This window comes from Polistes canadensis, unplaced genomic scaffold, assembly GCF_001313835.1.
Source record: "Polistes canadensis isolate GaletaPanama2010 unplaced genomic scaffold, ASM131383v1 scaffold_188, whole genome shotgun sequence".
In the NCBI taxonomy this organism is placed as follows: Eukaryota; Metazoa; Arthropoda; class Insecta; order Hymenoptera; family Vespidae; genus Polistes; species Polistes canadensis.
In genome coordinates this window covers 119,578-147,188 of record NW_014569735.1, presented here as the reverse complement: position 1 = coordinate 147,188, position 27,611 = coordinate 119,578, and the positions used below count along the sequence as shown (strand labels likewise).

At 31.5% G+C, this 27,611-nt stretch overlaps 3 protein-coding genes and 1 long non-coding RNA gene across 5 annotated transcripts in view; 1 reads left to right on the top strand and 3 right to left on the bottom strand.

The window, feature by feature from the left end:
* LOC106789520 (rap1 GTPase-activating protein 1) overlaps positions 1-9,506 on the bottom strand; it is a 104,565-nt gene extending 95,059 nt beyond the window's left edge. The window contains exon 1 of the mRNA XM_014753800.1: positions 9,220-9,506. Within this exon, the coding sequence (XP_014609286.1) occupies positions 9,220-9,482 (263 nt within the window). The 5' untranslated portion in view covers positions 9,483-9,506. The remainder of the gene's footprint in view (positions 1-9,219) is intronic.
* Positions 9,507-10,459: 953 nt separating this feature from the next.
* LOC106789523 lies at positions 10,460-16,142 on the bottom strand. The gene is made up of 2 exons (XR_001382001.1): positions 15,871-16,142; positions 10,460-12,632 (listed from the first exon to the last, which is right to left on the bottom strand). It is a non-coding gene; the product is annotated as an uncharacterized LOC106789523 (long non-coding RNA).
* Positions 16,143-18,745: 2,603 nt separating this feature from the next.
* LOC106789522 (cytochrome c-2) lies at positions 18,746-21,653 on the bottom strand. Of its 2 annotated transcripts, none has more exons than XM_014753808.1 (4): positions 21,513-21,653; positions 19,679-19,731; positions 19,437-19,578; positions 18,746-19,360 (listed from the first exon to the last, which is right to left on the bottom strand). In XM_014753808.1, exons 2-4 carry the CDS (start codon positions 19,715-19,717, stop codon positions 19,215-19,217), a joined length of 327 nt encoding a protein of 108 aa, XP_014609294.1. In that variant the 5' UTR covers positions 19,718-19,731; positions 21,513-21,653; the 3' UTR covers positions 18,746-19,214. The 2 variants fall into 2 exon arrangements, with proteins under 2 accessions (XP_014609294.1, XP_014609293.1); XM_014753807.1 differs by having other exon boundaries at positions 21,522-21,653.
* A 465-nt stretch (positions 21,654-22,118) lies between these two features.
* Positions 22,119-26,136, top strand: LOC106789521 (methyltransferase-like protein 13). Its single transcript, XM_014753806.1, has 8 exons — positions 22,119-22,471; positions 22,551-22,673; positions 22,750-22,966; positions 23,058-23,276; positions 23,371-23,630; positions 23,730-24,094; positions 24,160-24,341; positions 24,431-26,136. Exons 1-8 carry the CDS (start codon positions 22,380-22,382, stop codon positions 24,977-24,979), a joined length of 2,007 nt encoding a protein of 668 aa, XP_014609292.1. The 5' UTR covers positions 22,119-22,379; the 3' UTR covers positions 24,980-26,136.
* The last annotated feature ends 1,475 nt before the right edge of the window (positions 26,137-27,611 follow it).

The following is a 27,611-nucleotide window of genomic DNA, read 5'->3' as shown; positions in this document are numbered from 1 at the left end:
ACGATGTTTTTAAGTATTGGTTTAACACTAAACTTACTGATATTTTAATTTATACTCACAGCTAGTTAAATGACCTGTTTTTAAAAAGTCATATATTTTACGATGTATGTATAACAAAAAATATACCATTTATGCGATAAGAATTCTCGACTCGCAAGATAGCACTAAAACATGAAATAGTCGAAAGAAAAATAATAGGTTTTGAGGATGTTGAATAAATCTTGCACATATTTATTGTTAATAATAAATTAAAAAAGAATTATTTTTGACCCGTCGTGTTAAATTTGATCTTAATTTTAAATTCGTTGCTTTGCTTATTATGTCTCACACATATTTTACTTTTTTAATTTAGATATGAATTGGTTTGGATATAGTTATGTTAATCCTTTAATTTTTTTTTTTTTAGACGTCATAAAAATGTAGATGATAATAATATGTTTAACCTTTTCTACTATGACCTCAGAATACATACTATATTTTATTTCTAAAACTCTTTAGACTCACCTCTGACATGACGTTTCATTTATTTAATATCAGAAATATATGGAAAAAATAATTGTATGATAAAAATAACTTTTAAAAGATATGTATTATTCGTGTGAGAGATAGAAAAACTAAACAGAAAATTTAATTACAATTAGCCGAGAATAAAATACAAAAATAATTATCATACGAGGTATTATATTAAATTAAAGTATACATATATAAAATTACAGATTGATTGTGAAAATATGTTATAAATTTTCGACAATTGTATATAATTAAATAATTTGAAATGTATTATACGTCAAAACTAAAACAATAAAACAAACATCAAATCATAGAGATAGAGAGAGAGAGAGAAAATGAGAGAAAGGAAATAATTATAGTACAAAGTATTAAAATAATAAATAAATTTTGTGAAAATTGTACTCGCATTATATGTAATACTTCTTACGAATGACGTCGAAAACGTGCTCGCGATATTATCAGAGCGTAATTAACACTCTTTTATCGAGTGCCAAAAAAAAAAAAAGAATTAAAGTCGCTAACTGTATCTTGGCGATGAATAAAAGGAGAAAAGGGGGGTAAAAACCGGGTAAAAAAGAGAGAAAAAGGAATTCAAAAGAAATAAAAAAAGAAAAAAAAAAAAAAAAGATGAGATGAGACGTTGGTTAGGTAGAAAAGAGCACGGATAGGTCGTCTTACGGTCGAGACGTGGTTATCCGTAGGTTGGCTGCTCGTTTCTCGAAGAAACTAGTATTATGGCTAAGGAAAATCGTCGAGACTCGTGCCGTACACTTCTCTTACGTATTTTTTTCTTTTTTTTTTTCTTTCTTTTTTCTTTCTCTATTTCCCTCTCGCAAAAAGTGCTCTACGTAGTCGAGCAACTTTACGATCTCACCACGACTTCTCTTCTCTTCGTTCTTCTCAACGTTCGTAGAAAGAGAGACGACCTCACAAAATCGCTATTTTCTTTCAATTTTCTCTCTCTCTCTCTTTCTTTCGTATTTTTCATTTTCACGAAGAATCCGTACGAAACTAGACGACCCTATGTGTTTCAGTTTCATCCTTTTTTTTCGTTTTTCCCCTTTATTTTTAAACGTTGAAAAAAATTTACTCCACATTTGGTTCATCTTTTATTCAAAGAATATTTCCTTTTATTTTATAAAGCTCATAAAGTTCTCTCTTTGAAATTTTCCATTTACGTTTTCTCTTTTGATACACTTATTTTTATATCTTGTGCTTTTTTTTTTCTTTTTTTTTTTTGTCTTTTCTAATAGTATATTATTATATTTGAGATAAAACGCTAGGAGAGAAGCAAATGGGCAGGTAACATTTTCGAATCATCATTTTTGAAGATACAAGATTAAATTATATATAGGACATCGATAACTCGAAAATACACTTATGTGATAAAGCTCATGGCAAGAATAAAGAAGCTCTCTCCAAATACCCCTTCCTTCCCCCCCATTCCCATATCCTACGTGAGTATGCATTATCTTTTAGATTTTTCTTTCTGTTGTTCTTTTCTCTTTCTCTCTTTCTAGAGAAAGGTTTCTTTTCATATCTATCTCTCTCTCTCTCTCTCTTGGTGGATTTAAAAAGGTCTTTGTACTATTGGTCAATAAACTTAATCTAAGGTGATAAAAGAAAAATAAAGATAACAATTTTCTACAAATTCCATAAAATAAAACCTCCAGTTTTATTATCAATGCCTTCATATAGATATAAAAAAAGAAAAAAAAAAAAAAATTAAAAATAATTCCACTATTTAAAATGAAAATAGTCGGTCATAGGATCAACTTCAGCGCGCAATTTCCCTAGAATTGTAAATGTAAATTTATCCTCGAAGCACGTTAACCGTGAAGGAAATCTCGCGTGCAAGTAGAGAACCTATGAAAAAATAAATCCACTCGTTGGAGAAACATACGTTGGATTTCTACCTATTTCTTCTTTTTACTTAATTTTATCTTTTTATTTTTCTTCCATCTCTTCTTTTTCTTTTTCATTTTTTTTTTTTTTTAAACTTCGTATAGCAGACGTAAACAAAGATACGAGCATTTGTTTGCTGTGGGTTCCCTTGGGAAGCCACAAGAAGATAAGCTTTCCAGGATGTTACGTATGCAATACATATCAAGTAAGTACTCACAGATCGTTCTTTCTTTTCGGTAAGCTAATATATGAATATATATATATATATATATAAGAATAATAATTATTCTTTTGAAATATGTAGACTCGAAATATCCACAATTATTATTTCTTTCTTTTTCCAAATTCTTATCTTTCGTCAACATTATACTAAGTAAATGTGAATACATGAATATCTAAATTTGTATCAATTTTATATAAACAGATTCAATTTCTTTTTCAATTTTACTTTGTTTATTAAAACAATGTTACGTCGTATTAGATACTGTAAAAATTCATATAAACTTATTCATATTTTATTTCATTTTAGTATTAGACGATTAATCTTTTATATTAATCTTCATATATAAAAATATTTTTTGTAATATTTAATATGTGTAATGTTTAAATATATCTAATCTTTATATTAATAAATTACGTTAATAATTATTTTTACACACACACATAAAAACTTTTAATAAAATATAAAATTATATTTTTCTAATAAAATTTGCACACATGTGTTACGTAAGTGAGTTGAAAAGTTTTCAATTTTACATAGAAACAATATTATGTGTTGTTCGATCAAAATCTTTAGAAAAAAAACCCCATCCCCATATATAACTATTATGTAAATAATTATAAAAATTGATTTGAAAAAAAATAATCAAATATTATTATAAAAAAAAAAAACAACACCAGCTTAGAATTATTGTAAATAATTTCATTAATTCTTTATATATTTCTTTAAACATTATCTAGAAAACAAAATGAAATTAGATCTATCATTTCTTTATGGTTCTTTCTCATTCTTCCTATACACGACAAAGGAAGAATTTACATTACTATAAAACGTTAAGAAATAAGCGTGGTACCGATTATTATTATTTCTCCTTCACACACACACACACACACAAACACAGAGCATCTTCGACGGAAATCTTATCGTAAACGCAGTACGAGTCGTTAAAAATTTTATCGTCGCCCGTCCGTGCAAATCCAACACACAATACTTGAACGAACAAGTCTCTCTCTTCTGAGCAGTGGCTCGTTAAATTCTTTTAACTACGACGTCGTAGTTTTCGTCATCGTCATCGTCATCGTCATCATCGTCGTAGTTGTCGTTGTCGTTGGAGTTTTGTCGATGAAAATAATGCTAATAAACTTTCCAAACTCGTCGACGCAACCCTTTTTTTCATTACCGTATAATTAGTTTACCTCGAGTATACACAGTTATATATATATAAGTGGTACTTAATAGATAATTATGTTGTTAATTAGTATATCTCTATCACGTAAAGTAGACAATTTTAATTATCGTCAAAGTAACATTAATATCAATAAATATTAACAATATGACTGACTAATAAAGATTCATTTTTATATACAACTAATACGAATATCAAATCGTAATTAGGAATACGTGATAGATCAATTTTTTTTATTTATTACAGAACGAAAAAAATGGACAAATAAATAAATAAAGAGAGAAGAAAAAAAAAAGAAAGAAACAGAAAAGCCAAACGTTCGAATGGAAAAGTTTCGCAGTGGACGACGGTCTTCTTATTTCCTTTTCCTTGAGACTCTCCGCAGGGGATATTAAAAAGGGAGGAAGCCTTAAATATTCGAGTAACCCTTCTTTAGAGGAGAATCTTTTTCACCCTCTTTCTAGACGGGCCAAGTTTCTCCAAGCGTATCGGTGAGCTAGCTAACTCACTCACTCACTAACTCAATCTTTCTCTCTCACTCTCTTTGTAAATCGGGTTCGCTATCTCGATCGAAGGATCAATATGGACAAAAAAAAAAAAATTAGAAAGAAATGCTGTTACAGACGACCCCCATGCTTCATTCCTTCTATGAGGGTACTTCGCAGAAGCCGACGATCGTATCTCATTTCGATTACAAGTCTCGTTTCGATCTTTGTCACACTATCGAGTACGTACTTTGCTTTCTTTTTTCTTCTTCTTCTTTTTTATTTTTTTTTTTCTAACACGCGCGCGTTTAAAACGCTTAATTGTACACTTGCAAAAGAGTCTCAATAAAATGACAGATGTTTTTCAAGCACGTTACAGAGAGATCACGTTTTTTGATCTAACATGATTAAAGATCGGCACGTGCGTTAATATGAATCTTGATCCTGTAATACTTGTAAAACACGTGTCTAATTACTAAAGTGAGAAAATGGATGATCCCACCAGCATTTCTAGTCAGTCAGTCAGTCAGTCAGTCAGTCAGTCTGTCTTCTTTTCAGATTATTCTACCAATAATAGAATATCGAATATCCCGATTAATTGACCTCATCGGAATTTCTGTTATCAAGTCGATCAAACGGACGAACTTTAAGCTCGTTTTGCAATGTTCCTGACAAAAGGAACCAGGACGGTTTAAAAAAAAAAACCCCCGTCGAAGTGGTAAAACCGAAAGTCGTTAATTAAAGGAAGAACTAGTAAAATGAAGCCGCCAACTTTCGTTCGAATTAGAACGAAAAGAGTTTAATTGACAGGAATAAAGAAAGAAAAGTGTGGTATCGGTTAAGTAAAGTAAAGTAAAAGTAAAGTAAAATAAAATAAAAGATAATATAATGAAGACAAAAAATACGTTCCATTAGAAAAAAAATCGAACGTTTCAGGTGTTAATACAGTTGGTAACCCCCTTTTTTCGAATGGAATCCTTTCGTACGATTCAATTAACTCTATCGGTTGTTTCAGAGGTGCTGGAACTTTTCGCTCAAAGGGGTGAGAGAATATACGCGTGAATGGGAAAGAAACGGGGTGGAGAGGATAGAGAGAAAAAAAAAAAAGAGGGATAGGTTTGAACCAGAGAATAAGAGAATAGTCAATCACGAGAGCACTGCTCGTTCATTTTTTTCCATTCGTTTCTCCATTGTAAAGGGGTGAGGATGAGCGTTGCTAGTGGTAGTGTTGATTATGGTAGTAGTATTTGTAACAGAAGGATGGTTGGACAAAAAAGAAAAAAAAAAAAGAAGAGGAGGGGTGAGTAGTAGTAAATTTAGTAGAATTATCTCCGATGGCAACCCCGTTGCCGAAGGATCATTAATCCTTGTCCAGAGTTACCCAGAAATTCCATTCTACTAAAGCGAATATCGTGGACGTTAGAGGACTTTTATCAATTTTATCGTGGAAAACTTCTTAGTGGTTTGGTGGTAGTGGTAGTACTTTTGTGATAAAAACAACGTTAACGTGATAAACATTCGCCGAATTTCAAGCTCGCGTAAACATTTTATCGTCTTTCAATAGATGTGGGGTGGGGGGGGTGGGAGGTTAGGGGATAGCTGTTCCACCGAAAAGCTTTGTTCAGAAAAATTAAATTTACGAGGAGCTCTGTAAACAGAAGAATTCGATACTTTCCAAAGTTATCGCTAAAATGATTCGATATCGAGGCAATTTCTTTACTCGTTCATCCTGAAACAAGTAATAATAGAAAAAGAGAATGAAAGAGAGAGAAAGCAAGAGAACGTGTTGTAACAGAAAATACGAAGGATGAGAAAGATAGAAAATCACCCCTAGGGAGGAGGAGGAGTCGTCCCCAACTTCCGTAGCGCATCCGTTCCCATCTCAAGGTCATCTCCGTTCCACCATTTCTCCGTGTCCGGCCTACTTATCGGCTAGCAGTACTACCACCACCACCACCATGACGACGACGACGAATTATTGCGTAATCCACGCGTTACCTCCTGGTACAACTAATTTGTTGCTCAACGAGTTCACCTCCACCACCACCACCACCACCTCCTCCTCCTCCTCTTCCTCTTCTTCCACCTTCTCCTCATCCTCTTTATTAGTCGGCTTGATGCTGATCTCGATCATGTTCCGGAATGAGGATGTCCTCTCTCTCTTTCTCTCTCTCTTCTTCCCTCTTTCCTCTTCGAGCCCTCTTTCGCGAATGAACGACCGATCCTCTTGCTTCCCTTACCCCTAATATAAACTATATCAAATAAAAAAAACCATGTAAACTAATGGCGATGGCATTGAGATGATCCGACAACGTACGTAAAACGACCACTTGTTTCTCTCTCTCTCTTTCTCTTCGCCTCCTGCTTCTCTTTTTAATTCGTCGAGAGTACTACGCAAGCAAGCTCGTGGTTGATAGAATGAAAACAAAAAAAAAAATAGAAAAAAATAAGTGTTAAGCGAGTGGAAATCTGATAGAGATCGTGTGGGACGATTTACAGCACCGTTTTGCGGTTTACCACGCGAGCAACTACATTTTTTTCAACCTATCGATTTACCACCAATGATCTCGCTATTTGATCAATGATATATATATATAAAGGTAACTCAATGAATGACAAAAATAATTATCCTATCGTATGTTATATTCTTAATAAAAAAATTCGTCGATTTAATTTCATTAATACTTTTTTCTTTTCTAAATAAAAATACATCAGTTCTCTATTGTTCTTTCGTTAAATTTTATTTATGACAAAAATTTAATTAAAAAAAAAAAATCGTTAACGTGTTGCGTTACTATATATAAGTATTTTTTCGTACATTATTTTATGAATAAAAATTTCATCGATCCCGTTTAATTAAAAATTTTTGTTAACACAAAAACAAATATTCCTCTGTCTATCGGAGAAAGATAGAGAGAACGAATTAATAAATTTTGTCTTCCCTTTTTTTTTTTTTCTGGTCTATCCCTTCTATCACTAGCAATAGTTATCTCTCTCTCTCTCTGTCTCTGTCTCTCTCAACAGGTTAGACGAAACGACGACGTGCAGTAAGCGCCCGAGCACTTGTTGAATGAAATGCATATCCATCGTACACGAGCTCTTTCTTTGTTGCCTTTTATTCGTATAAAGACGAGGGTATATTGTTTTCCTTCCTACGCCGATGAAATCTCAATCCACCAATGCATTTCTATCTCTCTCTCTTTCTCTCTCTCTTGTATCAATTGTATATATAAGCGTATTTCCTACGTAAACTATAAAGATAGTTCGTTCATAAAATAATAATCCAATGTTTATTTATTCGACGTTGAATCCTTCTCTCGTTTCTTTGACAAATGTTTTTTCTTTTCCCCCCCAAAAAAGAAAGGAAAATTAAGGAAAAAGAAGAAAAAAAACAAACATATATGCAAGAGAGAAAAGGAAAGATATATAATGCGAGTGAAACGAAAAGTTATTTAATACGATATAAAACGAAATATGAATGGAGAGGGAAAGTTTCAATGATAAAACCAAACTTTTCCAAAGTTGATTTCAATTAAAATAAAAGAGAGAAATGATTACTATAATACATAGATGAGAAAATAGGAAAGTACAAATTTAACGTAAATCCTATAATAAAATGTCACAAAGGTACACTACTCTCTTGTTCTCTGTATTTTACGTTTATCCTACATTCGAGCACTTTCTTCATTGTCCTCTTGTACGACGTAATGAACGGTCTCGCTCGTCTAATTGCAAGGAACAAGCTCTTACGGGGATTACGATTTTCCTCTATGCTTTAAGGAACGTTACACCAGTGCTAGTAGCTTGTTTTCCTTAGGACACGTATACGACGTTTACTATAAAATGAGAAAAGTAATAAATAATGAACTAACTTTACATTTCGTTGTTACCCTCTGTTTTACTCGAAACGATTTATTATCTCTTTACTCACATCAGTAACTTTATCTATTTCGACAGTAAAAAATACTAAACGTGATACAAGACGATTTAGAAAATATCTAACATAAGTGAAAAAAACTACATAGAATTTTAATTATAATACTTGTTTCAATATTTCACTCTTGTCAGACGTGATCGATATAATTTAATTAAACGTTAATCTATCATTTAATAAGATAACAAAAGGTATCTTATTCATGACATATGTATTAACATATGTGTGTTAATAAACCGCTTTTAAACATATTGAATCACGTACCTTTACTTATCGACTTATTATACACCAATACTGATGTATATATGTATATATTGGAATGTAATAAGTCTGTATATATACTGTAATAGCTTTTTAAAAATGAAAACAAAAATGAAATTCTATGATGTTAGGAAGAGATCAATCAAATGAAAACGATCATTGTGTAACGTTGATAACGTCGTTACGAGGCGATAGTGCGTTACGAATTCGGTAGCATCGTTGATTACAGATCACGATTCCATTATACTCGAGAATCCTCAGTTTCACGTTATTCATTATATACAAAACGAGCTCTCTTTCTCTCCATCAAGCGAGAAGATAATTGAATAGATAATCGAACTCTCGGTGTTTCATAATTCCCGCCTGTTAAAACGAACTTTCAAATTTCTCAATGGTTGCATTTCAAGTTAGACGCGAATTATTTTCATCGAATTTAACCCTATTTATTTAATTATCATAATATATCGAAAATAAATTAAATTACGCAGGGAGAAAGACATAAATGTATTTCAAATAACCTAACAAAAAAAAATATCAAAAATAATATGAACCATGGAAAAAAGTCTCTTTCAAAAATAAAAAAAACTATGTCAAATCGTCTTTTTTTGCATATCGATTCGAATCAATTTGGAGATAATTGATCGACGATTTTTTCATAGAAAAACATCGAATGTTGTTAATAAAATAACAATTAAATGATTGACAATAAAGATCTGACCTGTGAATTCCAAGACGGGGTTCCTGCGAAGATGCACTACGAGGTGGCAAGGTCTTGGTAGCAGAATTGGTACGAGATTCAAGAACGGTGGCAGGTACCTTGAGAAGATCACAGGATGAAAGATGATGACCGTATTCGCGACAGGACCATGAATATCCGACGATTCGATCTTCTTCTTTTACACCTTGTTGCCTTTTCTTGCTAGCCCCCTCACCTGCACCCCCAGCACCCTCGGACAAGTGTCGTATCAAGGGTCGACGCATTTCGCATACAATGAATTATCTATATATATATATATATATATATATGTATATGTATGTATTTATATATTTACATATATATTTGTATATACATATACATATATATATATATATATTTATGTGTACGATGCGTTTATTTTATCTTCGAACTTTTTCGATTATTATATTATAGTTGTTCCTCTTTTGAACTACGTTCAAGTGCGTTGTGTCGAAGCAAAGAACAAGACGTAATAGCTGCACGAGTTCTCTCGCGAGACTGTGTGTTTACGAGCCTCCCCCTCCAAAATGTAAGCCCACCACTCTTTTGCGACGGTCGCAGTTACGATCACGTACGAGCATTGACGAACACTGCTTTATCGACCGAACGGTACCTCGCTTTCGAGATGGCGCCACTTTCGGCTTACTTCGTCGAACTTCGACTTTGCTCGGTCGGACAGTACCAACCGAGCAATAGGGAGGATACAACAATTAACCCTTTTTTTCTTCTTGACATCCTTCGCGATCGATGGGGTGCTTTTTACGAAGAAAGATGAATGAATGCATTTTCCATTATTGTTGTCGGGTCGAACGCGAAAATAAAGGAATAAACAGTTAAAGTAGATCAAATTTTTCTTTCTTTCCCCCTTTTTTCTTTTTCTGTCTCTCTATCTCTATTCTCCGCGCATGCGCCTAACCTAAATACTGGAAAATTCTCGAGATACTTGTATCTATATGTAAATTCTTCGGTTAACTGCTATTTTTTTTCTTTTTTTTTTACACGCGATAATTAACAAATTACGAAATCTCTGCTTAAAGAAGTTCGTTAATTTTCTTGGATAGAATTCATTCGTCACGTGTATAACTAATGATACGTACGTTTTATGTGTACGTGTATGTTCTTCTTGATGTAGAAAAAAAAAAAAAGAGAGAAGGAAAAAGAAAAAGAAGAATAAAAAGTTGCGAAAGAAAGTTTAAACGCAACGAGTAAAAAGTCATTAAGCGTCATTATATATTCTCCGTCTAATAGATAGACACACACACAGATCGAAACTCGTGGTAGGACGAAGAAAGAGAGAGCGTCCTTTTCGTGTCATTAGATGAACGTTACGTAAGCAAAGGTATTCTCGCGATTCTCCTCTCGATGAGAAGGAGTTAAAGAATGAACGATTAGATCATTATCCGTTATAAATCTTTACCGATTCCGTCGTTCATTGCGTGCTTTCGTCCTGTCAGGTTAACCATTTTGAATTTTCCACTTGGTTGGAAATATGAACAGCATGCGAACGCGCATATTAACGTATAAGCGTATTATACTTAAACTCTTCTCGAATGACTCACTTTCGCTAGCTGAGGTTTCCAACAACTCCTCCACCTCCTACATCGTATTTCTCTTCAATGGTTCTTACTTCTTACCTAATTACACCTTCGCACTCGGTGCACCTTAATATGGTTCTCGTTCAACGCGATTGAACATTTTTTTTTATTTATTTCTTCTCCTTCTTCTTCTTCTTCTTCTACTCTACCGAGCTCCCACGAACTTTTTTTCTCGTATAAATAAAAAGTTCGCATTTTTGTATTCCCCTTCGAAAGAGATTGGCTTAGGAAAGTGTGAGCTCACATGACGCGGTTAAGCAAAATCTTTATTTCTCGAAACTTGCCTCCTCGTGTTCAAATATATTCATGTAACGATTCAACGTTGTAACATTGCTTAAAGATAATAATAATAATAATAATAATAATAATAATATATAATATATAATAATAATAATAATAGATGATAAATATGATTATCAAGATAATAACTACACGATGAAAATAAATATAAACGTAAAGCTTAAAAAATTGAATATTAAATTCATTGAAATTTTAGATACCTGAAGCATGCGCGCGTATTACGTTATGAAATGAAGAGAGAGAGAGAGATTAGTATAATCTCTCGTCTTTCGTAAATAGATTAAATGGAATGTACAATATAAAGAATGGGGACGATATCCGAAAAAAAAAAATCGTATATCTGGGTTAGGCAGAGATCCGTAAACGATTGAGGTAACAAGAACAAAGATGAAGGATTGCGATTGAAAGGAAATAAACAGGAAAGAATAAAAAAGAAAGGGTCGTCGATTTGGAGGCTGGCTAATCAACGCTAATCAACGCTCTGCGATCGATCAATCAACGAACCGAGAATTTCTGACTGGTCTTTTCTATTTATATCCGTTACAACAAGAGTAAACTTGTTACTCCGTACCTAATAGTAACAGTATTTGGTGGTAGTGATATAGTAATAGTATTACTGCTAGTAATAGTAGTAGTAGTAGTAGTAATAGTAATAGTAATAGTAGTAGTAGTAGGCGTGATCGTAACTAGTACGTCGCTCGTGTCTGTTAACACATAATTGCGTAACGCACTATGATCGAGCTACGGTCGTTCCTACGTCGAAGATTCGGCCCTAGAGAGAAGAAGATAAAAAGAAAAGAGAGAGAGAAGAAAAGAAGACGAAAAAAAAAAAAAAGATATTCTAGGTAAAGAAAAAAAAAAAAAAAAGAGAAATTGTTTATAGAAAGGAAAAGGGGTGGTTATATATCGGCCAAAATCACAACGCGATACGTTAAAAATCTTCTTCTTTCTCTCTTTCTTTTACACGCACCCTCTTTCACGATCCTATCTATCACGTTCTTGTTCTCTCTCTCTCTCTCTCACACAATCTCGTTCTTTCTTTTTCTATCTATCTGTCACTCTCGTTACATCTTCGTTAAAACTCTGCTTTTTAAAAATATCTCTAAATACGATCCGTAAAACTTTTCGGATCGTAGCAAATTGTATATCGACTGACGATTGTTGCTGCCGCTGCTGCTGCTATTGTTGTTGTTGTTTTTGCTGCTGCTGCAACGTCACATAAGCCGACGACTCGATTCTAGCAACCGACCTGATGTAACATCGAGGCCAACCGAAAGACACGCATCCAAGCGAACATGCCGCTCGACGGTGAACGACAGATCGTTCTTCTAACGAGCGAACTCGATGAAGAAGATCCATTGTTTTTCGGATTTTCCATAGATGCCATCGAGCCACGTTGTTGATTAGCTTCCTGGCTCGGTGACAATTCAACCGAACCAATTTCACTCTCCGACTTTCTTTCCTTTTGCTGCTGCTGCTGCTGCGGTGAGTACTTCATACCTGAAGCGGAAGAACCGATTTAGCTGCCATTTTGAACGTCCTTACACGGTTATTATTAATTGTCTCTCTCTTTATCTCTCTCTCTCTCTTTCTAGTTCTTTTTATATCCTACATGTGCATATTCGCATTTTTCACCCACCAATTATATATGTATTGACGTAAGTCTATTTGCCGTTATGAACATTTTTCGTATTTAAACAATATCGTACTTTCTAATTATAATCTTGATATTAATTTTTATATATATATATATATATATATATATCTACGATATAAATATAAATAAAATAAATTCAATGGAAGATTTAAAAGATAACGGGTTCTCTCATTGTTTAATCGTTTCCTACTTTCTACTTATCTTTTCACTTTATTTCTTTCTCTCTCTCTCTTTCTTTCTTCCTTTCTTGATAAACTTAATATCTCTATTTAACTTGCATCGTCCTTGCCATTACGGAAATATGAAAAACCACGAACCGGTTTGATCTATCGGCTTAAATGAAATAATAATAGCTATTCCTATCGAACGATACGAGAAAATTTTCCTCGAAAATGGCCTCTCGTATTAAAAATACATTGAATCGTAAAGGGTTAAGGTAATCGATATTACTGTAGGTAATGTCATGTATGAACTTATATAAGTACGTATGTATGTATGTATGCATATATGTAGATGTGAGATGATAAATAAAAATTAAATTAAAATAAAAAAAAAAAAAAAGAAAAAAACGTCCCGAGAGAGAAAACCATCGTTTGACTTTTCTTTTCAGCTAGTCATTCATCGTTAAATAAATAACGACTAAAGCTTCGGGATCATTACTTTCGAATATCATTATTTGCTTAATGGTAATTAACACAGTTTCTTCGCATAGTTTACTTTTTAAAAAAAACGACATCGAACCTAATGTCTCAAGAATCTAATCATCGCGATTTATTCTAATCCTATTATAATCTGGCACACAAACGAGATTTTCCCATGTTTCGTCGCACTACTTTTCCTTTTTTTTTTCTTTTTACCTTCTTCTTCTTTGTCTTCGTCTTATTTTATTTTTACTCTCGCTTCATCAATTTATATATACCTGCGTTAAAACGTTCCAGTCTTACAATTAGAAAAAAGAGAAAACGCGGTTTTTTTTTTGTTTCATTTAAATCAAAAGATTCACGAGTAAAAAACCTCTAATCATCCCGAGCTTTTCTTCCCGTTGGAATTCTCTTACGAAGCTATTGATCTCTTTCAAGGAATATCCTTCCATCCTTCTTTTCTGTCTTTTTTTTTTCTTTTTTTTTCTTCTTTATTTTTTGCTCATTCGAGGTTGGTGCATCGTCACGTTCAACCCTCGACTTTGTTTATCCGCACGTATGCACTTAAATACACACGTACGTATGTACGTACGTACATACATACATACTTGTATTACCGGACGCCCACTTGGTCAAGGTCGTTGCGAATAACACGTTATGAAATGATACGATGATTCTCGCGACAAGTACAAAAAAAAAAATAAACAATAATTATAAAGTTAACTTTAAATATGCATGTGTGTATCGAGTTTCGAAAAGAAGAAAAATGACAAATCAAAATTGGAACAAATGAAAATTTTGAATTCGATGACGAGTACAAAACAATTGAATGATTATTTTCAATTCGAAATATAAAATATTTAAAATATAACAATGAAAAACATTTACACGAAGTGTATCTTTTCGAAAGAATAATATAATTAAAAAAAAAAAAAAACAAACAAAAAGAAAAGGTATCTCATTTTCTTGAAATAATTTCGTAAGTCGTTATTCCCGTTTCCTGGATTCCAGTAGCGTAGGTGTACGTTTTGTGGGCGTTTCGAATCGCGTTGATCGCGTTGCCGAAGCGCACGCGCCTCTTTCGGTCAGCTGATTCCCTAGACCTACTTTTTGTCTGATGATGCAGGCTACGTATGTATATAGATATAGATATATAGTACAATATACAGGGAGAAAGATAGAGAGAGAGAGATAGAGAAGACAAAAAAGAGGGAATAGTAGGGAAAAAAAAGGAAAGAGACTGTTAATACCTACATAGGTGATTTTTGTATGTAACTGTCTATCTACTAAATATCTCTGACTGCGCGTGGACTGGGAATCAGCCTGCCCTAAATTTCGTTCGTTGCTCGAGGCCATTCCTTCTTCACTCGAGAATATCAAATTCGTATATTATAATCAGCCCGTTAAATGGAAATTTTTATTTCTATTTTTATCCTAATACGAATAAATGAAAATAAATTGAAATTTGGCGGGATTTTTATATTTTGTTTTTTCATGAAATACAACAAAATACACAAAATGAACGAGTATGATCAATCGTTTGTTTTCTTTTTCTTTAGATATTTATCAATGAAAAATTATAAGGAAAGGATTAACAACGTACGAGAGATCTAAATCGAAGGTTGGATAATAGAAAAATAGAAAAAAAAACATTGAGATAGATGATGCATTTTTGTCATGGTCTATGAAAGATGCAATTACAGGAACGAGCAATTGCCCGCGCAAGGGCAGCGACGCGACACGCACGATGATTATATGCGTTAAACGTTACCTTCGTGATCATCAATGTATAAGTAATATACAGATATATATATACACACATATATATACATGCACATACACATACATCCGTTCGGTCTATCATGAAATAAGTCAATGACGTTTGGCATAATTTATTCGAATCTATTTAAAATCAATTCAAACGTAAATTAATAAAATCCAAAAGAAATTGAACTATTAAATAAATCTCGATGAAGGGATTCCAAAGTCAAAGTCGATCAATCTTATAAGTCTTCAACATTAATTACTTAGATGAATGAATAAGGCGCGTGTAGATGGAGGAAGATAGGTGGTGGAAGAGTCCACAATGCGAGAGTTAAAAAAAAAAAAGAAAGAAATTCCATTTTGGAATAGAGATAAAAATCAATCACTGTCAATTTGATAATTGATTATTTTCCTAATCATTATTATTAGGAATCATCTAATCTTTCGGGTCAAGATGTTAACACACCGATACTTCTTACAACATTAATTTATCTAACGAACGTTTGAGAAAAAAAAGAAAAAAGAAAAACAAGAAGAAAAACACAAGTCAGTCAGATTTTCTTCCCCCTTGTTTTTTTCCTTTTTCTCTTTCTCTTTCTTTCACGAAGAGAGAAAACGAGATGAGATAAAAAAGAGAGATAGATAAAAAGTAGAAATATATTATCACACGACTTACCTGTTGTTTGCGTACGTGTATTTTGGATTAAAAATTCCTAGTTACTCTCGTTAGAGTTAGTGCTCTCGTCGTCGCAAGCCCGTTCTACACTGTTCAGAAGCGCTTCGTGTAATGTGTTTTGTGCGAAGAGAGGAGTTGCGCTCTCGCAACGTGAAAAAGAAAGAAAGAGAGAGAGAGAGAGAGAGAGAGAGAGAGAGTGAGAGAGAGAGAGAGAAGCGACCTGGTGGGAACGTGTTCCGCAGCGCCGCTTTTCGCAACACCGGTGCTGCATCGACCCGACATCTTCTCCCTTCGTTTTTCTGCACGAAGTATTGTGCTACCACTTCTTTGATCATTCATTTATTCCTTCAATCTGATTTGACACTCACACAGAGATAAACAGACAGATATTATCATTTTTTTTATATATACTTTCATCGATTTTCCTATATTTTTTTGAAAATTCTTTCAAATCGGATTATTATTATTATTATTATTGATCAGAGAGAAATTATTTGAAATCTTTAGTTGAACCTCGCGCGTTTGAGTAATATTGAAAACATAACGTCTACTTATAATATAACACTTGACGATATTGAAAAGTTTAAGTCTACTTGAATATTATTATTATGTCATAAGATTTATAACAGATTCGAGGTCTGTTTGACAATGTATAATTGAATATTACGATATACAATAATGTTGATGAATTTGAGATTTTTGGTGACAAATATTACGTGACAATGTTCAATTTTTCATATTATACTTGAATGTTACGTGATTATGGTTAATTTTGTAAGGGTCACTTGAATATTATATAACAATGGTGACACATTTAAAGTTTATTTGAATGTCACGCGACAATGTGTTTTATAAAATATTATTTAGATGATAATCTTTTGATAAATGAGATTTTAATCTTTTTTGCGCTATTATTTATTAATAATTATGTCGTTAATATCTGATTGGTATATAACATTCTTACGATCGATATGCAATCCTCCCACTCTCGATTCCCATTGACACATATATGCTATATAAACATCGTCAAAGAGTTTCCTCTCCTACGAGCTTAATCTCAATGAAGCTAACAACTAACAGTAACAGCAGCAGCAGCAACAGCAACAGCAGGTTGGCCTGTTAAAGATGTGATAAAAGTGCTCTTGGTCCGATAACCCAGTCATCGGTAAACGACTATTATTTCTAGCGATTGTAGAGAATTTTCCTCTCTCGAATTATTTCAATGATTTAAGTGTGATTAGAATCGTGACAAGTATTTGGTCGATAAGAAAAAAAAAAAAAAGATGTAAAATAAGTTATTTCGACATCGTAAAGTAATTTCGAAGTTATTAATCATTTCTGATTACCATTATCGTTTAAAAAAATTAAACGAATAAATTACTATATTGTAAGGGGAACAGATCGAAACAACGCCCATTTTTAATTTCCACTATATCTTGCCGTTGAAACTGGGCATGTCTTGCGATATGTTAAGATTTATAGTTATTTTCACAAATCGTATTCTATTCACACAAATTCTATTTTAAATCGAATATAAGAATTTATATATATATATCACATTTTTGTATAGTTAAAGGACTGCTATTTTGATTCTATAGTTATATATTATATAATAATTGATATTTTAGAATTATTATAAATATATATTTTGGTTTGAACACACACACACACAATGTAAATGAATTATGTAAGATTACATTTACTTACCCTGTGTTAACGTACCATGTAGGAGAAGTACAATTTTTTGGACTGTCAAGACAATTTTCTGATGAGTCTGAACATATTTCGTTCATCGACGATTTCGAGGGTGAAGATAGGAAAATTCCACTTTCGGAGGATCGCGAAGATCTATTGTCTTTGTTTTTCGAAGAATGGATTTGCCAAGAATATCTTGCTTTGACAGGACTCGTAGAACAACTCGGACTCGATCCTTGAGAATCAGAACTCGAAGGACTTTTAGGACTTCGTAAAGCGTTTGAACTGAAGACACGAGTTAAGCAAAGTTTTAACGGTGTTTTTTCTTTACTTCGTAAAACGCAACACGAATCGTTTTTCGAATTTTCCGATGACGAGGAAGGATGATTATTACTTTCCATGATTGATTTTAATAAGAAATTTGACTTTTTTTGTTTTTTTTTTTTTCGTTTTCTAAAGAAAAATAGTACAAAGAACAACGTTATCGTATGTCGCGACGACTCGTTCCAACTAAATGAAGTTTTTTTCCAGCTAAAGATTTGGTAACCTCCATATGCGTATAAACCAAGATCGGTTTCCTACCACTTTAACCGCATCCTTCCTCGTTCATGTCTTATCATTGAAAAATTGTTTAACTTGTGTTACTATACAGAATTACATTAGTAAGAAAATGACATAGTTGGAAATTAAAAAGGATATTCATATCAATTATTTGATCTTTCGTAAAACTAACTCTTTGTACTCCAGTTAATTTCATAATATAATCTACCAGCAAGTTCCAATACATTTTTGTGATGCCGTGTTGGTAAAAATTAAAAAATATTATTTTATCAAAATATAAAGATTACCGTGCCTCAGTAAAGTAATAATTAATTGAGCCATTCATTGCCCAATTGATTAACTTAACAAAGCAACAGGTAGCTAAAATATTAATTGTTGTATAATGTATTATTAAACGGCTATAAAATTTTCATTTGGTATCCTAATTACTAAGTAAATATATTTGAAATATACAAAATTAAATATTAATCAAATGTTTTGATAATAAAATTTGAAAAATTCTAGAAATTGCTTATGAACGATTTAATTATACTTCGTATTAAATAAATCGCCGTAACAACGATCATTGGAGTACAAGGAGCTAATTTTAAAACGAAATCGTAAAAGAAGAATAAGAGCATTAGAAATGTATCTTCGAATCTGTATTCTGACTCTTACTACGTTGTACAGAAATGACAAACGTTAGTTGTTGAATGATTCGATTGGTACAATGACAATAAATAATTACGATGTACGATTAACGAGTGGCTCAGCCATCCGTGAGACATGGACCGGAATATCTTCGAAGATGAAGAAACGGGGCTTGTTTTAGCCCAGCCCCTTTCTTTGTCAATGTATCGTACATAATTGTAACACAGTATTATCTACTTATTAACAATAACAATTTGTCACTAGATTTTGAATATCAAGTTAACGCCTTTGAGTGAATGAAGGAGGAGAATCTTCAAAGATGAGTTTGTTTTTTAATGAAATGTGAGAGTAACGCCAGCAAGAATTAAGATGATGATAATAGTACTAAGATTTCTTGCGTGACATTAAACCTGCATGCGAATTCGTGCTTCACCACCTTCGATACACGCACAGCGAGTTTATTTAGACGCTTGTTCGATATAAGCGATTAAATCACCACGTTCTTGTGGTTTCTTCAAACCGGCGAACACCATCTTTGTGCCGGGAATGTATTTCTTCGGATTTTCCAAATATTCGAAAAGAGTATCCTTGTTCCAGGTAATACCTAATAAAAGAATTACAATTCGAATGAAAAAGGTAAATATCGAAAACGAATTTATTTGAAAATGTTAAATATATACCTTTAGCCTTGTTAGCGTCCGTATACGCAAAACCGGCTGCCTGGCCAGTTTTCCTACCGATCAGACCGTGCAAATTAGGTCCTACTTTATGTTTGCCACCAGCTTCTATCGTATGGCATTGTGAACATTTCTGTACGAAGATCTAAAAGCATAATAAACAATATATTCAATCATTTTCTATGAATAAATATAAAAATAATACTGATTTATATCTACACAATATATTTGCGTTAATATCTCACCTTCTTTCCCTTTTCTGGATCACCTGCAGGTACACCCATATTTCTTCTTTAAACTAAAACAATAAATAATTAATAACACAATTAAAATAAATTCAATAAAAAATATTTCGAAATGTTATCTATAAATAAATTAAACGAATAATATTCGACGGTGCATTACGCGTTATGTAGTAATCTATAAATTTATAAACTACTTATGTCTCAACTACTACAGATGCATTACAGTTCGTGATCGTGACGTAGTAGTTACGTAGAAGATTGCTTTTATAATCATGTGCGCCTACGTCATCAAAAGTCGTCTGCTCTAGAAGAATTTTATCACAAGACAGGTATTTTAAACATTGAATCAACGTAACAAGTAATTATCAATTCATCAATTATTAAACGATTATAAACGATTTATTAAACGATTCTTTTTCAAATTTTCCTATCACAAAATAAATCGTATGAGCGCGTGTCAAACAATTAAAAAATGACGACTAATGACGAACAAATGTAATACAAAATTAATTCAACCTTTTTCAAATTTTTCTATCACAAATGAAATCGCGTAAATTTTTAAGAATGAACAACAGGTACCAAAATCGGTGTGCTATTAATTATACGTACAAAAAGAAAAACGTGGCGACCATTATCGTCAAAATGTTTGATAATATTAATCTCGTTTGGGTTTTTTTTTTCATTCATAATTAGATTGATTCATTCATAAGACGATTAATCATGTGAATTACGCTAGCTGATAAAAAAAGTACTTAAGTACGACGTTTTTAAACGTTTCATTTACGTTTATCGTATAATCTAATTTAGATTTCGAAAAGAGACAAAAAAAAGTAAAACAAGGTTGAAAAATGCAATGAATCGATGCTTGCGTTTGCACTTCTTTTTCGCGGTATCGATAATACGCATGCGTACAATCACAGATGGCTTGTTAAGAGAATAGATTTGATGATCGAACAAATACAAAGGGAATAGAATGGAAAAAAAAAAAAAATACAAACGAACGATGAGAGGTCCGATTACAATCAAATCCACTCGGATAATTTGCACAGATTGCTACCCTTTTTAGATAAGAAAAGTAGAAAAATATTATCTATTTGATAGAGTTTTAAATTACTAATTGTAAATCGAATGAGATTACTTATTATCAAGATATAAAAATTTCATTGTAGGAGAAATAAAATTTTTTTTATTATTTTATCGATATATATATGTAAATAATTTTGTAAGAAGTTTGAAACGTCATATTATTTCATAACGAAATGTACAATGTACAAAGTATTTCCAAGAGGATAGTCTTTCGTCAGTAGTACTCTATCTTACATCAGTTATTAATGAAATATAGGAAACACTCCGTAGAATTGAAAAGATGAAACAAAAGAATATAGATGCTAGCCAAAAGAGATCACACACCTATTTACAATTAAAAATGAAGTACAGTAGGGCACTGGCTCAGGGCCAGATTACGTAATACTTGATTCTTCTTCAAATATATATATATATATGTACATATATATGTATATTAAAAGTATATATATATATATATGTATATGTTTGAACAAAGAAGATACGTAACACTTCATTTGTCGAGGAATTCGAAATTAGACATTTTTGATGAGTGACGTCGAATTAGTATTTCGCATTTCTATAACTAAAAAATTGCACGTGGTAGAATACCATAGTACTGACGAAAGTACAAAATTTGCCTTTCGTTAGTATTTCTTAAAGAAAAAATAATTTTTGTAAGTAAATCATTTCGTGAGAAATTACAGACGTAAGTAAGTGTAATGTTAATCGGGGGAATGGAGTTTACTAATAATTAAGTAAAATAACTTACTTTACTTACTTTTTTTGTACGCTCAACCTTTTTCGGTATCTGGCAAGGACGGGAATCAACCGTTCGCTGACCGTGTATAGATGATTCGATCAATGAATATCAAACAGTAATAGACGCCAGCTCGTGTTCCACGGTATTTTAATGGCTGACGCAACAGTGCTTGGAGGACGTTATTACAAAAGAGTGTTCGTAGATGTCACTTCGATCGCAACGAGAACACTCATTGGTGGATCATTAAGCGGAAAATATAAATTGTTCTACAAGAATTTTATAGTATCTATTAATATTTTCTTAATAAATATCAATGTTAATTATTTTTGTATATATTTTTGTAAATATATAATTTATATCTATTTATTATATAACAATATGTTTATAAATAACGCCTCTCGATTGCTATGAGAAATCATTGAGAGCGAGATAAGAATTGTTCTAACATTATATTGAAATTTATATTGGTAATTTTTTAATTATATAATAAATGGTAATTTTTTTATATTTGTTTTAGTAAATATATATATAAAATGATTTATATATTTTTTTTAATCGTTTCCTAAGTTTAACACGAAGACGAATTAAATGCCATCTATTGACGATTTTTGCTTTAACATCAAGTTGAGTATTACTTTTTAAATTATTTTTTATGATCGTGTTTCCTAAGCCTTTATTGTTATTTATGAATTTTTAAAAGATCGCGTAACGTGATTTAGAATATTTGTATTTTTCATGAAATATTTACAAAAATTTATATGATATTTTATTCGCCATTTTGTGTTCTTTGATATTTGATATCAAAGTAATGAAATAACGTAAAGGTAGAAGCCGGTAATTTGTAGGTTAAATCGTGAAAGTATTGTTTAAAAAATCATGAATCTTTTGCCTAAAACTCACGAGGAATTTAGTCAACCGGAATATTGGAATTCGTTTTTCAAAAAACGTGGCAAGAAAAGTTTTGAATGGTAAATTTATATTAATTAAATGTAAAATATTTTCTTGTATTCTATATCATTTATTTCATACATTTTATTTATATCTTAGGTATGGAGAATATTCCGAATTATGTGATATTTTAATTAAGTATATCAAGATGAAAGATGATATACTTGTTGTTGGGTGTGGTAATTCTACTTTGAGTATGTCACTTTACGATGTTGGATATCGGTTTGTATTAAAATTCTTTTTAGAGTAATATAGGTAATTATAATTATTTATAAACATACTACATTTTTTTTTATAGAAATATTACTAATATAGATGTGTCAGAGGTTGTTATTAAACAAATGCAAAATATTAATAAGAACGACAGACCAGATTTAATATATGAACAGATGGATGCTACGCAAATGACTTATTCGAATGAAAAATTCAGCGTTATATTGGATAAAGGTACTCTAGATGCTTTAATGCCCAATGTAAAGCAAGAAACAATATCTGTAATTGATAAATATTTTAAGGTAATTTGTATAAAAGAAGATGATATATCCTAGATAATAGATAAATTAATTTATATGTAGACAATTATAAATGAAAAATAATCTTCCATAGGAAATCACACGTGTCCTACGTAATGGTGGAAGATATATTTGTATTAGTTTACTTCAAGAACATATTATACACAAAATTTTGTCATATTTCACTGCAAATAATTTTATGATACGCGTGGCACAATGTCATGAAGCTGAAGTGAAGACTAAACAGGAAGAAGGCAGTTCTATTCCTGTGTTTGTTGTTGTTGCAACAAAATTTATGAAACTAACAGAATCAGTGAGTGTGAAAAAAGATTATTATGCATACTATGTTAAATTTAGATTAATCAAATTAATTTTATATTGCCAATGGATTTTGTTTATTTTAATAGATACTTGAAATCTCATTAACTGACGGTAAACCTGAAAGAGTATCCTCCGTAGACGCTTTGATATCTGCAGTATTATCAGTTCAACAGTCGGCTTTAATATGCAATTGTCTTGATAAAAGAAGTATAGCCGATGTTGGAGAAATTTGTTTAGATTTACACAGAGTTGGTGACAAGCATCCTCGATATACAGTTTACGTACTTGACCAACCTCGTGCCAGAGGAGCAAAATCATATGCTGCGTTTATAGTACCACAAGGAAAGTAAGGATTCTGTTCTACTAACGTACAAGTAAGAATTGAAGTAATCAAAAAAAATAAGTTTCATAATTTATATAAAGTTAAATGTTACTATTTTAACAGGGAAACAGATTGGTTATTTAGTACTAAAGAAGGAAGACAGCAGGTATTGGAGAGTACACAACGGGATAGACTTGTTATTGTCACTCTTAGACGAGAACATAAATTTGAAAGTTGGGATTCAGTGAAAACCGAACTTGGAGATTGTATACGCAATTTAGCTCCATCAGGTTTAACCGATAAGAGTGATATTCCTTATCTATCTTTAGATACAAATATAGGTGCTCGTACAATTTGTTACGAAGGTGAAAGTAAAATTAGTGGTTCTTTTGTCGTTGAAGAAACAGAAGAAGATGGGCACACATTGAGAAGACTGATCTTTTTAAATAACCCATATGTGATTCAAAGCGAAGCTCGTCTTAAAGAAGGTATGCATTTCTGTTATCCAATAAATAAGTTTTAATCTATTTATTAATAAGAATTATGTTTTCAGTAAAATCCAGACGAGGTAAAAAGAAGAAAGTAATCGATAATGGATTTTTAGCTTGTAAACACCACATATATATGAGCGTAGGTGTTTCTACAATATTAGATTCTACAAATTCCAATGAAATTATGATCATAGGTCTTGGTGGTGGAGGCCTGAGTACATTTCTATATCATTGCTTTACAAATGTATGACATATTATTTAAAAAACAAATATTAATTATATTTTAATCTCGTTGACACAGAATCTTTAAAAAAATGTTTCTTTGTGTTGTAGTTAAAAATCACAGCTGTCGAGATCGACGAAGCTATCCTTAAAGTTGCGGTCGAGTATTTTGGTCTTATTTTGGATAATAGAATGCAAGTACAAATCGCGGATGGTATAGAATTTATAAAAAATGCTGCTTCAGAAGGTAAGAAGTACTCTGCTATTCTTTTCGATGTTGATAGCAAGGACACCACCGTTGGAATGAGCTGCCCGCCTAAACAATTTCTCGAAATCGATTTGTTGAATACGATAGCTTCCTGTTTGACAGACAATGGTCTGTTTATATTGAATTTAGTTAGCAGAGACAGTACTCTTAAACAAAAAGCGAAAGACGACTTAAAATCGATATTTGTATCTGTGGTATCTTATACTCTTCAAGATTACGTCAATGACGTGATCATGTGTTCTATAAATACTAAGGAATCGAAGGAATGGAAAAATAAAATCAAAAAGGCTGTTGTAGATTTGAACGAGCAGGCGATTAAAAGAAAAGTGTTCGTCTCGTCGGATGCTTTTGACGTATCGTCGCTCGTTAAAAATTTGTCGATAGATTCTTAATACATAACTGAAAGCATAATTAAATATGTAAGTAAATTCTCTTATTGTATAACGATATATTAATTTTACAAATGTAAAAAACTGTTGTAAATAAGTTATATAATGATTACTATTATGTATATTATACGTATTTATATTTATATATGTATAAATAGTAGTAATAATAATTGTTATATTAGCATTGGCAAAATCCTTATTTATTGAAATTTATTGAGCACAATTATTCCTTCTTAATTTACATAAGTAAACCTATATTAAAAGTCATTAAAAATTATAAGATCTTAATGTTCTTATACATATACGCGTATACATGTGCGTACATTTGTATATTGGTGGTGTAGATTTATATTGAAATTCATTTGGAATACCCATAACGCGTACTAGCAACATATCAAAGTCTTATTTTTTTGAATTTTCCTTTTTGTTGTTGTATTATTACACTGGTAATACCAATGCCTGATAAAATACTGGGTCTCTCTGATTTTCATGTTGAACTACACCAATACCTCGATCAAGAAGTAAGGTTTCCAAATCTACGATTCTGATTCTATTTGAATATAAATCACTTTCATATCTCGTACGAACGCATTTTTAACAATTTTTATTTTTCTCGTATTTTTTAGTCTTGTTTATATTATTTGAATTTTTGTTGTCGATAGTGAATTATAATGATTTTCAGTGAATTCCTTCTCAACGTTTTAGATTCAGGAACCGTTACTTGTTAATGTCATCCTCTACGGAGCCGTTTTCTACCATTCATTCGTTTTGATGTAGCTATGAAAAATTAGATAATGCAAATTTTCATTGCATATATATATTTATATATATATATATATATATATTTATATAATAAATATTCCGAAGACCCTGATTAATTTTCGAACATTCATAAAGTTCAAATAACAAACACATTCTAAACTTTCCATTGCGTATTAGTTGCACGTGGAAAAGAATGGATGCGCGAGTAGTATGACTCAACGACAGCGAATATAATCTGTACAAGAATGGTCGATCGGTTATGCGAATTGGATTAACTTGATTATCGTTCCAAAATCTAAAAATGAGAAGAACATAAATTCATCCAATTTCTAAATATTTTTATAAGACTTACTGATGAAAAAAGATGCTTTTCTTTTTTACGAATTATATTAATGATAATAATACTAATAATAATAATATTAAGAATAATTATAATAAAAGAGAAAAACAGAAAAATAAATGAATTACGAAGACAATTATCATCTTACTTACAAACGAGATTATTGTTACAACTGTTATATAACTTCTTGAATCTTTTAATATTTTTTATCCGCAGCTGTTTATTTTTCTTTTACATTTTCTTTCCTTCTTTCTCCCTTTTTTTATCTTTTTTCTTTTTTAATTTTTTTTTTTAATAATGAAAGAACATTAAAAAGTTTAATAGAGACGAGAGGCGTTAAAAGTTCGACACGACTCTTCCTAAAAATATAATTATTTGAATTTCTTAAGTACGAATAAAACTGTATCCTTTATTTATTTATTTATTTATTTATTTATTTATTCTTTTTTCCTCATTCCGACCGACAATAATCAATTCTTCGATCGATATCGATGTATTCTTTGTAATTACATCGATATCCTTTGAAAAAACGAGAAAACGCCATAACTGTCGCTTTAAACACGTACTGCTAAATTTAATACTAATTTTAGGTGTACAATATAACACTAAAGTCGTCCGAGCAACACCATATTTTGAGTATTAATTAAATTTATGGCACGTACGAGTAATATACATTCCGCGTGTTACGCTCGTTCATTTCTTCTTTTCTCTATTTCATTTTATTTTATTTTATTTTATATATTCATTCATTTATTTATTTATTTATTTATCCTCATACTCCCCTTAAAGTCACAATCGATTTACTTCTCTCTCTCTCTCTCTTTCTCTTTTTCTTTCTTTTTTTGTCCTTTTCTTTCTCTTTCTTTTTCTGTCTGCGTGACTCTCTCTCTCTCTCTCTCTCTCTCTGTCTCTCTCTCTCTCCCTCTCTTTTTTTTCCTTTTTTCAGTCTTCTTGACAAATCGTGCGAATTGTAACGAAATTGATGAGTACTTTAATGGTTTTTTAACAATTCGTCGTTTTGTGCCATTTCATGATTATAATTCGATATTCGTAAATTGTTATTTGATGGCGTTTAACGAGGGTAGCCTTTATATCACACAATGGCGAATTACTTAGGGAGATGAACAAAAAAAAAAAAAATGAAGAAAAAAGAAGAAGAAGAAGAAGAATAAAACATAGCATTCTTTTTCACATTCGAAAAATCCACGAATGTTTAAACTCGAATAAACGATATCTGATACCGAATCAAATTATCTCGAAGATTTATTTTCTCTCTTGTGTTGGTATAAATAATATAATAAAAAATGAGAAAGATTAATCGATTATTATTATTATTATATATTCGATTTGTCTTTTAAATAAGAAATTATTTTATCAGATCTTCTATTAAAAAAGAAAAAATTTCGTAGTTAACAATTTTTTCAACGATATTACAATTTTCTTTCCTAATTTTTCATCTTAACGATTCCGAATGTAAATCTATTAATGGTTATTGTTATTATTCATTAATGATTATATTTCGAATTGAATTCC

Bases quoted from the DNA above. Each gene is read 5' to 3' on its own strand.
- LOC106789522 (XM_014753808.1), bottom strand. From the start codon at position 19,717: ATGGGTGTACCTGCAGGTGATCCAGAAAAGGGAAAGAAG. The intron at 19,579-19,678 runs GTGAGATATTAA...TTATGCTTTTAG, and splicing joins ATCCAGAAAAGGGAAAGAAG to ATCTTCGTACAGAAATGTTC. The intron at 19,361-19,436 runs GTATATATTTAA...TTCTTTTATTAG, and splicing joins GGACGCTAACAAGGCTAAAG to GTATTACCTGGAACAAGGAT.
- LOC106789521 (XM_014753806.1), top strand. From the start codon at position 22,380: ATGAATCTTTTGCCTAAAACTCACGAGGAATTTAGTCAACCGGAATAT. The intron at 22,674-22,749 runs GTTTGTATTAAA...TTTTTTTTATAG, and splicing joins CTTTACGATGTTGGATATCG to AAATATTACTAATATAGATG. The intron at 24,095-24,159 runs GTATGCATTTCT...TTATGTTTTCAG, and splicing joins CGAAGCTCGTCTTAAAGAAG to TAAAATCCAGACGAGGTAAA.